Genomic DNA, 12701 nt, shown 5'->3' on the forward strand with positions numbered 1-12701 from the left:
ATATTCCAATGGCTCGTGCCGGCTGTCATGTGTGTAGCAGCTGTGAGTATGCAATCCTCTTTCCTCTTTTTCCTCCCTCTCTCTCTCTCTCACTCTCTCTTTTTCTCTCCCTATTAAAAGTATTCCCCCCTACATCCTTTACTACTGTGCAGGAGTCTCATAATTCCCCATATCTTCTCTATCCTTTTTTTTCATCCCCCCTGTTCAAAACCTACTTTACACAGACATACTCACACACAGGTATTAAGGGCGAGTTTTACACAAGCCACGTTTATCGAGTGTATATAAAATGTGGAAGGATATTGTATCAAGGCATCAGGTTCCCTTATAGGACGAAAACTTTTTTTTTCAGGGGGGGATCTAACAAGCAGATCTCAAATGCATTTTTTCAGGGGTCTCGGTTCACTGTCCTTTTAAAATTATGTATTTTTTTTTCTCAACCAGCTGGTTCGTTTAAATGGAATATAATGCGGGAAAAATTTGACGAAAATCGTGGAAAATGGTGGTGGAAATGTTTATCAATTTCGAGGAGGAATTTTTCTTTTTTAGAAATTCGAATTATTCAGAAATTAATTCAAATTATTTAGATATTTAGATTTCGAAATTATTTTTTACAGCAAAAGGAGAGAATTAGATAATAAAATTAATTTTTAAAAAAAAGTAAAATTAGTAGGAAAATTGATTTTTAAAAAAGTAAAATTAGTAGGAAAATTGATTTTTAAAAAAGTAAAATTAGTAGGAAAATAGATTTTAAAAAAAGTAAAATTAGTAGGAAATTTCAATTTTGTGGAAAATTATCCTAATAATTTTTTTTTTTTGGAAATTGTGATGTTTTGTAAATATATTCACTTTATTATAGAGACAATTCTTGAATTTCTTCTCAATTTCTATTCAACGAAAACACTCTCTGGAAATAATTTCTTAGCAACGTTGGAGAGAAAAAAAAAGTTCTCTTGTGGCTTACTTTTGACATTAATTATACTGAGAATTTCAAGTGTACTTGTGTTTTGGCGACGAGTTTTTCTGATCCGCATTTGTCATTTATTTTTTTCCCTTTTAGCGTGAATTCTGTTATCAGAGTTCAATGACCTCTTTCAATCTCAGAAGTATACATATTATTTTGATGTATATGAGAGGAAAGAAGCGAATACAGAAGGTCAAATTTATTAATTATTGATTTATTTCAGAGAAATTATAATCTTTCCAAAAATGTTTTTAAATTATAACAAAAAAAATTTTTTTTTTAATTATTATTTTTCAAATTTATTTATTAACTAAATTATTATTTTTTGAATTAATTAATTTATTAATTAAATTATTATTTTTTGAATTAATTAATTTTATTTATTAAATTATTATTTTTTGAATTTATTAATTTACTAATTAATGAATTTATTAATTAATTAATTAATGAATTTATTTATTAATTTTAATTTATTTATTTATTACTCAGTTATTATGTTTATTATTATTATTTTTATTTTCATTTTTATATATTCGGAAGAATATTTTTCTAGCAAAGAAAAAATTATTAATTGTTTTGAATATTTTTTTTTTAAATGAAAATTGAAGTCTAATGTAAATAATCGTTTGCTTTCAGATTTCTTACGTAGTTAGGTGACGTATTAGAAGAGTGCAATGATGGCAAACGGAATGGATACAGTACAACAAAATGGGGGCTCGACCCTTGGCCAAACTTCACAGGAGGAATCCAAGACAAATTTGATTGTAAATTATTTGCCGCAGACAATGACCCAGGAGGAAATCCGGTCACTGTTCTCCAGTATCGGCGAAGTTGAGAGCTGCAAACTCATCAGAGATAAACTCACTGGTAACGCAAATTTCCTATTCTATCAAATTTTCCGTTTTCCTTTTTTTATTTTTCGTATTTATTTAAATCTATTTATATTTTTTTACATTTATTTATATTTATTTACATTTATTTACATTTATTTATATTTATTTGCATTTAATTACATTTATTTATATTTATTTATATTTATTAAATTTATATTTATTTATTCTTTTTTTTTTAATTGATAATAATTTAAGCGTTAAAATGCTTAAAGAACCCCGAAGAGTGTGTAACAACTGGATTTTATTTTTCAGATTTCGGTAAAAATATAAAAGATATTTTATTCCTATTCTCCTTTGGATTCAATTGGCAGTTTAGCAGTTTATTATCTTCAAGTACATTATTCTGAATAAATAAAGTATCTCACACCTGTTGGTGACACGTGGTCTATAAATATAGAACTACCAGTGATGTGTAGAGAATACGAAGAATAGGAAAGACTCACGCCAGTTTTCTCTCGATAGAAAAAAAAAAGGAAGCCTTCTACTATCAATATAGAAAAAAAAGCCTCACGAGATTTCTTGTTTTTATTATAAAAAAAAAAGAGAGAAATCCCTCAAAAATCATCGCCTGGGGGTGAAGAAAGGCTTCTTTCTTCCAAAAAAAAAAAATAAAGAAAAAAAAATTGTATTTAATCAGGTTGTGTTTGATGGAGGAAAAGGAAAATGAAGCGAAAACGTATTGTTGATAATTTTGATTTTCGAATGATTTTTTATTGTTTTATTGGAAAGTCAGGTATTTCATCTTTCATAAATGCAAAACTCACATTTACTGAAGGATTTTTTTTAAGAGTCGACAAATCTCAAAGGATTTGTCGTTTCTAATAAATTTTCTTGTAACTCGCATTTATTTGGCTCCGTATCAAATTTATGAAAATAGTCCGTTGCACTTTGTTATAAAATCAAATCGATGAGCTTTTCTTGGAAATTAATTTTTTTTGCTATACATAATTTTCACTTCTTTCATGAAATTTTATTGACAAAGTATAAGCCTTATGGTAAATTATTCTTTTTTTCTACTTTTTGTTTTTCAAAAATTTTTCTATTCAAAATAATTGAAATTTAAAATTAAAATTGTAAATTCACAATTCTAGTTTCAGTAGAGAAATGAAGTAAGTTACAAATTTTGAAAAATTTCGAAAGAAAAGCTAAAAATTGAAAAGTTTTTTTTTTTTTCTTCTTTTTTAGAGAGAAAATTTTGAAGAAATGAAAAAAGTGAAAATGCGTAATGCAGTGCGTAATTTTCGTCTGTGTATAAATTCTTGTGTGTTACAGTACGAGTGCGTCAGCACGTGGGTTAGACGTCGCGACGCTATTTTCAGGCACATTGGCGTGGGGGCGTCGTTTGGATCGAAGCTTTACCGCCTTTATGCTGGTCTTATACCACATCAAGCTTCAAAAGATTAAGTAATATTCAAAGCAGGTGTCACGCTAGTCAATTCACAATAGTTGAAAACTCTTCCTGATTTTCTCTCCAAACACAAAAAAAACAGGACCAAATATTTTTTATACAATTAGTTTAATTCTTTTTTTTTTGTTATTCATTTCAATTTCGTGTGTTATTTGATCAATTTTTCTTTCAATTAATAAATAATTTAACAACCTTTAGAAAAAAAACTCAAAAATTTAAATCTTATGAAATTCTTCCAAAAAAAAAAAGAAATAAAATTTCTTTTTTGTTTTTAGAAATTTTTTTAATCACACTTTTTCTAAGAATATTAAATTGAGGCAATGTATCGAAGCGTTTGCTTCGAAATAATTTTTCGAAAACGTCAATTTGATATCCTTAGAAAAGCTGTGAATATAAATCTCGTGTTTCAAATTTTGCTTTTCGAAATAATTCTATAGGAAATAAATTTTGAGTTTTTTGAAAATAGCTTTAAGATTCGAAACTTCTTTTCATTTATAACAAAAATTCCATTTTTTTTATCCATCATTCCTAATTAATAAATTAGAATTTTTGAATTTCTATAAAAAATTCTTTTCTGTATTATTTGAAGAAATGTCAAATAACTTTTTCTTTTACCGGAAATTTAGTCTTAGTTCTACATTATTTATTTTGTATTAAAATTTTAAAAAAATCCATTAATTGAGTTTTCAAAGAAATTTAGAGGAATTGATTTTTAATTCTTGAAGAACCTAAGAAATAATTAATTATTAATTACTTTTTGATATTTTTCGAGAGAATAAAAAGAAAATTTAATTTTTGTTCAGTTTTTTGCTGTTAAATTATTTATTAATTGAACTCGTTAATATTTTTAACTTTCCGTCTCGTTAATATTTTCTAAAATTTTAAAAACTTGTATATTTGTATATTTTGAATAGAAAAATTTTTCGTTTTCATAAAAATATTAATTTAATTTTGATAAAAAAAATATTTTTTTGCCAAAAAAAAAAAATTGTGCCATTCTTTTTCAATAAGAATGCATTTTGTGAAAATCAGCAATTAAAATCTTCAAATAAGCCCGAAGTTTGCAAATCTGCAGAATTGGCCTCTTGGAAATAGCTAGAATTTAAATTGCATTAAGAAAAAAAAATTAGAATTAGTTAATGAAAATTATCCAATTTACATTTTCGCTTCCATCCTGTAAAAAAAGTAAAAGAAAAAAAAAATTTTGTAAGGAAATATCCGTCATCAAAATTGTCACAAGCATTTTACACCTCTAGGGTGTAATTTGTCTCTGGAGCGTTTGTCATTCGCACTCATCACTCGTCTTTTAAGCTTTAGCCAAGTCGATGTTCTCGACATGAGTGCAAATTCCAATGATGTCTTAGGTGACATGATTCGAGAGCTTTTCAAGCCCCCGAATCAATGAAAAATCATCCTCAAAATATTTTCTTTGAAATTCTTCTCATTTTTAATAATATACATAATTTTCTTAAAATGTTTTTTATACTAATTCATGCTGCTTAAATTCAATGATTATTTATTATTATTTTTTTTCACAATTTTAGTTTTTAAAAAATAAATTTTTAATATACAAGTTTGATCTGTTTTTTTTTATTCTAGGTCAAAGCTTAGGCTATGGATTTGTTAATTACCATCGGCCGGAAGACGCTGATAAGGCCATCAACACATTGAATGGTCTTCGTCTGCAAAATAAAACGATCAAGGTTCGTGTAATTATGAAAAATAATTTATTAATTAACTTTTATTAATTATTTTGTCATTATTTAAAATTCAATTCAATTCAATTGATTTTGTCGAATCAATCAATTTACGGGGGAGGAACTTTTAGTATAAACACTAGTAATAATTAATTATTCAGTAATAATAAATAATTATTTAAGTGGATGAATTTAAAAAAATTTCGATTCTGAATTTAGAGGGATATTTTTCTTGTTTATCCATTTTAGGGATTGAATTTTGAAATTTATGGAAGTAATAATTGGTTTTTAAGTTTTTCGCGAAGGGAATGAGGAGAGAAAATGTGAAGGAATTTTGTGTTATTTGAATTTAAGACAAAATGCGTTTTGCTTGCCAAACGAGCGAATAAAAGACTTTTGCAACGGACGATATTTTAGCCAATTTAATGCGCCAACTTTTCCAAGGTGAAGATTTGGCGTAGTTTCCAGAGAACTTTAATTCTGGATTGTTTGATAAGACAATTTAACTGTCGAGCGATATTTGCTTTATAAATTTTCTCCTAGGAGGCATTTTTCTTTTTATAGAGTGAAGAATAGTTCTCTCCACTATTTAGATAATTATTTTTTTTAATTGAATTTTTCAAATTTCTTACTATAAATTCATTGTATTTCATTTTTTAATTTCTATTTTAATTGTCAAAACAATAAAAATAATAATGAAGTAAATTTCTAAATTTCAATAATAAAAATCCTAAACTCATTCAAATAAAACAAAAATAGATTAGTTCAAAATCCAAAATTCATAGATAAAAATATAATATAGAGAATAGAAAAGTATTTTTATAGAAAAGTATGTATAGATTAAGTATTTGTCAAAGGGCAACAAAAATTGATAAGCATTATTTTTCGCAGGTATCATATGCAAGACCGAGCAGCGAAGCGATAAAGGGAGCTAATTTATACGTGAGCGGCTTGCCAAAAAATATGGCACAACAAGATCTTGAGAATCTTTTCAGTCCTTATGGAAGAATCATTACGTCTCGAATCCTTTGTGACAACATCACTGGTAAGTCGTTTCTCAACTGTCAATCGTTTACCACTCAAAATGAATTTTCGATTTCATTTTTCAAGAAAAAAGGCTTGTCTTTGCGTCTGAAAAAATTAATCAAAAAAAAAAAAAAAGAAAAGAAAATAATTTTTTCTTCTATTATCGACAAAAAATTTTCCATACATTTTTTTTTAAGACTTCTTCCAAATTCAACTCAGAAGCCAAACATCGAAATAATTCGAATACGACCTTTGGGATAATATTAAATACGTAATTAATTAATACGTAATTAAATTAATTAAATACCGTTCTAGATTATTTTTTTCTCTCACTGAATAAAAATTATCGTAGGAATAATTTTGAAAAAGAATTCTTCGAAAATATTTTAATTAAAAAAAATTCTCCGCCAACTTTCGTTGTAATATTTAAATTCAGTGCTGAATTTCTTATAATTAATATCATGATAATGATATTGAAAGTACTTTAATGTACTTTATTATACTTTATTATTAATGACACTTTATTGAATACAATAAAATACATAAAAGAAAATAAAATATAATTTTGAATAATTAAAATTGAAAAGAGAAATTAACTACAACTTGTTGTAAAATAATATTCTCGACAGATTGAGAAATAATTCATATTTTGTTTAGAGGGGAAAAAAGAAATTTCTCAATCGGTAAAAAAAAAGAAAAAAAAGAAAAAGTGCCATTTAAGCTCTTGTTGGTACTGAGTTTTCAGTACTCGAGATTCTCCACTCGCTGTAAGAGAGAAGGTGACAAAAGGTGCGCTTTGTAGATAAGGGTAGGTGAGTAGGCCATGGGGTTGCTTGATAAGGGGGTGGGTCGGTGCGCCTCTTTTCTTTCCAATGAGTTTAAAGAGACCAAAAATAGTTTCTACTAAAGTGGAAACTTAAAGAAATAATCGATTCTTTTTTTTCACACCTTGGTTTTTGAAAAAAATTTTCTTGGTTTTCAACAAAAAAAAAAACCTACACGACCTTTAGCATTTTTTTTTCTTTGCTCACGTTTGAGGATGAATTCAGAATTTGATTTTTAATTTTGAGAGTGAAGAAAGAAAAGTTGAATTCTTTTAATATAATTATTAATTAATTTATTTATTCAATACAAAAAAATTAATTAATTTAATTGATTAATTAATTTATTCAATAAAGAAACAAATTAATTGATTAATTAATACAATACAAAAAATTAATTAATCATTACAATCATTAGTATAATAATTTATATTTAATTAATTACTATATATGTATAAACTTCAAAATACAAAAAGAAATATGAAAATTGAGCTGAATTCATCTTAACACTGAAAAACAATAATTTTGGTTATAAAATACAATTTTTTTTTATTATATACTTGTAATTATGGCGAATTTTCGGGGTAGGACGCGTAATTATCGCAATTAATAATTAAGAAAAGGAACCTTATTTTCGAAAATAAATTGAAATTTTAATTTCAATTTTTTTTCAAACAATTTTGTTTTTTATAAACACAGGCCTCGGGTAGTTTGACTTTTTTATCACTATTATCAGAAAAGGCGACTTTTTTCAAATTATTTAAAAAGAGAATGCGACTTTTTCGACTTTTCTTCCAAATATTACAACAAACCTCTACTTTCTTGATGCAAAATGAAAATTACTTCGATTTTTATAGTGGAAAAATAATTGTAGTTAAATATTTCAAAAATTTATTTTTGATAAATTTTTCGACACCTAATAAGATTAGATTTTCGAAATATATATTTACAAAGTGTTTAAATAATTTTGAAAGTCAAATTTTGTAAAATTTTCATTGTCAATTTTTAAAATAATTGAATTGTAATAATGTAATTGTAATTAAAATTCTTCATGAAATCGATAATTTTTTTTAAATAATAAAAAAATTCTTTTAAGTAATTAAATTATTTTTAAAAAATTATATTTTAGATAAATATAATTATCTACAAAGAGATTGAAAATTATTGAAAGTTATTGATTCAGAGATTTATGTGGAAAATAAATATTAAAATTTTCTTATTTAACAATAACAAAATTATTTAATTTTTGAATACCTAATTGAATTTAGGAAACAGCGAAAGTTCTAAAAAAAAATCAGGAAAATTTGAAATTAAATTTTTGTGACAGCACTAAATTAAAGAAACGATTTTTTAGATTTTTTTTTTTTTTTGAATCTTCAATCGACTGAAGCGAATTTTTTTGCGCCTTAAAGTCGAACCGAGGCCTGTAAACACAGCGACGTTTATCTAAAATTTAAATGATTTTTTAAATTATAATTTATTATTATAATTTCCAATGAAAGGCAAACAAAGTCACATGTTTATTGTTTCCTGGTATAAAATTCCGTTTTTTTTTCTATTTTTTATTTTCTCTTTTTTTAATTCCTTATGTGGCTTTTCAGTTGGCTCAAACGTGATAATTGCGTTTTAAATTTCCTCCCTTGCGTTTATGCAGTGCTTGTTTGGTTTTTGAGTTATACACAACCTCATGGTCTCCATCTTTACCGTTACTAATTATCCTTCAAAGTTCTCTCTCTCTATCTCTCTCTCTTTTTTCTCTTTCTCTCTATCTCTCTATCTCAATTCTCAGTTTCTCCTGATTTCGGTTGACAAAATTGTTCATCGTTTTTCTGCCTCATCGACAACAAAATTATTTTTAAGTTATTTACTACGTTCCTTCAACATTTACAAGACAATATTTTTAATTGAATAAAAATGAATGAGATATATTAACTTTTTTTTAGAATTTTTGAAATTTAAAAGTAAGGAGAAAATTTATTTTGATTTTTAATTATTAGAAATGCTTAAGGAGCGTAGATCGTAATTTTACAATTCAGAAAGACTCGCTTGCCTCTCATTCGTTGGTAGTTTTAGTTCTTTTTTCTTTTTTTTTTTTTTTTTAATTAGAGAAAAAAACGTTTATAATTGACACACAACAGTCGAAGAAAGTTTTAATTTTATTTTTCGTATTTTATTTTATTTTTTTTTAAATATATTTTTTAAAGCTTTTTTTTAACTATATTTTTTAAATTTAATTCTCGACGAATCAGGGGCGAGCAACTCGTGTTATTTGTATATTTTTAATCGAGATATGATTTTTTCGTTTCTGTTTAGTACGACAGTTTGTGACTGGCGGCGGAGACAATTTGCCCGGTACGTAAAAATAATTTTTTCTTTTCCTCCTTTTTGTTTTTAATCCTAGCTGAACACGAAATTTTAATTTTTTTTTGTATTGGTTGGTTAATATTATTATTATTATTATTATTTAGCACAATTCACGAAAATTATTGCTGTAAATATCTGTACAAATATTTCACGAAAAATTTGTTTTTTTCTTAATTACTTTGTTTTCAGTACATTTAATTGTTGGTTTATTTTCAGTATTTTTGATTATTTATTATTATAATTGATTTAGTAATAAATTTTCAGTAAATTCGAATATGTAGAATATATATTTTATTATTTTTCTTTTAATCGATTATTCGAATGCCATGGGATTTAATGATACACTATCATAATTTTGATTTATTTTCGCTTTGCTAAGGTAGATTTTTTTTTAATTGAATTTTTTTCGTTTTCACGCGAAAAGTACTTTTTTGAGAAAACGATTATGTGCGCACCGAGCCACTCGTTTTTTGTTCCACAAAACTAGCAGTTTGATAATTAGTCATCGATTGAACTTTTCGGTATTAAGATCTAAGTAAAAAAAAAATGAGTAAAAAGAAATTTTAGGAAATGGAGAAAAAACTTTTTTCGCACTTGTCTTATTTTTCATGGGAAAAAGAATTTGGAAATTAATTTAATAATTATTGAAATTTGGAGTAATTGTCAATTTTGGAGTTAAATTTGAAAATAAAAGAAAAATGAGATAAGTGACGAGAATGTTATTTTTTCTTCTTTGGTGAGATTAGAATTAAGTTATCAAGAATCAGTTGGTAAAGCCGGCAAAAATGAAGTAACGTTAAAGATATTTGTTTGTCGGATTTGGCAGGTCTGTCAAAAGGCGTTGGATTCATAAGATTCGATCAACGTGTGGAGGCTGAGCGCGCGATACAAGAGCTAAACGGGACCATTCCCAAGGGTTCGTCGGAACCAATCACGGTTAAATTTGCCAACAATCCGAGCAACAACAACAAGGCAATCCCGCCATTGGCAGCATATTTGACACCACAGGCGACTCGCCGTTTCGGCGGTCCAATTCACCATCCAACCGGCCGCTTCAGGTACATTCCACTGTCGCCACTATCCAGGTACCTACTCGCCTCTACTCGCTCTACCCAAAAAGAAAAAAAACAAAAACGAAAAGCAGGAAATCAAAGAAAAATTATTACGATAATGTTGATGCTGATGATGAAGATTTGATGATGATGTTTTGCAATCGATGGGACCGGCGCTCGATCGCTTATTTAAAATCAACGTCATCTCTCTCTCTTCGTTCCTACAAAAAAAAAATTCGCGTTTCTTGTTCTCGCCATTACATCACTGCCTATCCTCCTCGAGGCATTTTTTTCAATCTGACAATTTTTAAAGGCCATTTTTCTCCAGTATTCCTAATTATTGTACTCAGAGTTAATGGAGGATGTTTGTTTTTCTTTGTCATTTTTATTTTTATTTTTTAATTTCAATTTTATTCAAGAAATTACTTTTTCCTAATGTTTATTAATTAATAATACTTAATGTTAATTAATTAATTACTTAATGTTAATTAAATAATTACTTAATGTTAATTAAATAATTAATAATCCCCTAATGTTTCTTTCTAATAAGTCAAAAATCCTGGAAGCGTTGTAAAATTCCAAATTTTATTCTTGGAAAAAAAATGATATTGATGATAATTTGTTTGGTAGGTTCCCAATGGTGAAGAGGAGAACTCATTAGAAGCTGTCACTCAATTCTTGGGCTTCCAGGGAACATTTTTAATAATTATAAAGTTGATAAAAAAAAATATTAAGAGTTTAAAATGTATTTAAAAAAAAAATTTTTTATTGATGAAAAAGAAACAAAAAACCTTTTCTAAAAAGGCTTTTTACACTTTGTAAAATCGTTAATTTTGGTAATAAATATTTTCTTAGCTGTTTTTTAAAAGTAATTGTTCCTTATTTTCGATGCTTGTTGGATAAGGAAATTAATATTAATTAAAAAGAATGAAAAGAGAAATTTATGAAAAAATTGAAAAGAATATTCAAAATAATTTTTTTTTTAACGAAAAATATTGAAATTTGTTTACACGGAGAGAGAATTGTGTGTTAAATCCTGTAAAAGTATTTTACAATTTTGGGAAAAAGTGTAAGAAAATTTAGCAGAATTTTTAGATAAAAAATACTTTTTAAAAAAAAACTTGTGTTAATTAAGCAAAATTAGAATTTAATTTTTTAACTTTTAGTATTTTTTACATCAAAATTTCGAATTTTTCCAAATTTTGACAGAGATACTAAATTTCAGACAGGTTTTTTTCAATTTTAGTATTTTTTACATAAAAATTTCGAATTTTTTCCAAATTTTCACGTAATTACTAAATTTCATATAAGTTTTTTTAAACTTTAGTATTTTTTACATAAAAATTTCGCATTGTTTCGAAATTTTGTCAGAACTACTAAATTTTGGACAGGTTTTTTTTTTAATTTTAGTATTTTTTACATCAAAATTTCGCATTTTTTCGAAATTTTGACAAAAAATAATTTCATACAAATTTTTTTTTAACTTTTAGTATTTTTTTACATAAAAAGTTCGCATTTTTCCAAATTTTGACGTAACTACTAAATTTCAGACAAGTTTTTTAAAGTTTTAGTATTTTTTATATCAAAATTTCGCATTTTTTCGAAATTTTGGCAGAACATAATTTCACACAAGTTTCTTTAAACTTTTAGAGTTTTTTACACCAAAATTTCGCAGTTTTTCGAAATTTTGGCAGAACTACTAAATTTCAGACAAGTTTTTTTGAATTTTAGTATTTTTTACATCAAAATTTCGAATTTTTTCCTTAAATTCTAAAATATTTTACAAAATTTAATATGTTTCTCTTCGTGTAAAAAAGAGGGTAAGAAAATTAAAAAATGAATATATTTTCAAAAATATATTCATCTTTTAATATTGTCCCTCTCTTCGGTAATTTTTTACAACAATATCAATTTTTTCAACAATATAATTTCGAAAATGTGAGTAAGATTCTCAAAAATTAAAATTATCGTCACTTTTATATTTGCTTTTAATTTTATTCTTGGATAGCGACTTCCGTCTTTTAAATCAGTTCCAAGATAAAAGTTGGCAATATTGATAATGGAACACATTTTCCAACGCTTTTATTATTATTTGACGTAATTTTTTGTTTTGTATTTTTTTTGTATTTTTTTTTTTTTTACTTTTAATACAAAAAAAATGTTACTAACTTCCTATAATTGTAGTGAGTTCCAAAGTTTTCTTTTTCTTGAAATTTGTAAGTCTTCTTATTTTTTTTAAAAATCTGTTTTTGAAAGAGAAAGAAATTTAAAAAAATTAAACCTCGTTTTGAAAAAAGAAGTTCAAAAAAAGGTTTCCCTTTTTTAAATTCAATTTCGTTTATTCTTTCAAAAGAAAATTAAATTTCTTTTTTCAAAATTTAAAACTCGAGGCTTTATAACCAAATGTACAAAGAAAAACTAACAAAAAATCCTTTTTCCATTTTAATTCTATTTACTCGAAAAAAAAGAAAGGGAA

The 12701-nt window shown here is 25.7% G+C and overlaps 1 protein-coding gene across 16 annotated transcripts in view; it reads left to right on the forward strand.

Moving 5' to 3' along the window:
* The window catches only part of LOC122510378 (ELAV-like protein 3), a 74985-nt gene that overhangs the window by 54474 nt on the left and 7810 nt on the right, over nt 1–12701 (forward strand). For 6 of the 16 annotated variants that reach the window (XM_043624979.1, XM_043624977.1, XM_043624978.1 and 3 more), the window contains 6 exons: nt 1601–1831; nt 2110–2115; nt 4865–4968; nt 5854–6007; nt 9123–9161; nt 9976–10231. In XM_043624979.1, coding sequence (XP_043480914.1) covers nt 1639–1831; nt 2110–2115; nt 4865–4968; nt 5854–6007; nt 9123–9161; nt 9976–10231 — 752 coding nt within the window. In that variant the 5' untranslated portion in view covers nt 1601–1638. Of the gene's footprint in view, nt 1–1600; nt 1832–2109; nt 2116–4864; nt 4969–5853; nt 6008–9122; nt 9162–9975; nt 10259–10855; nt 11094–12701 lie in introns of those variants that run through there. The other 10 variants (XM_043624987.1, XM_043624990.1, XM_043624984.1 and 7 more) reach the window with 8 other exon arrangements.

The sequence above is a fragment of the Leptopilina heterotoma genome, unplaced genomic scaffold (genome assembly GCF_015476425.1).
Source record: "Leptopilina heterotoma isolate Lh14 unplaced genomic scaffold, ASM1547642v1 Lhet_68, whole genome shotgun sequence".
In the NCBI taxonomy this organism is placed as follows: Eukaryota; Metazoa; Arthropoda; class Insecta; order Hymenoptera; family Figitidae; genus Leptopilina; species Leptopilina heterotoma.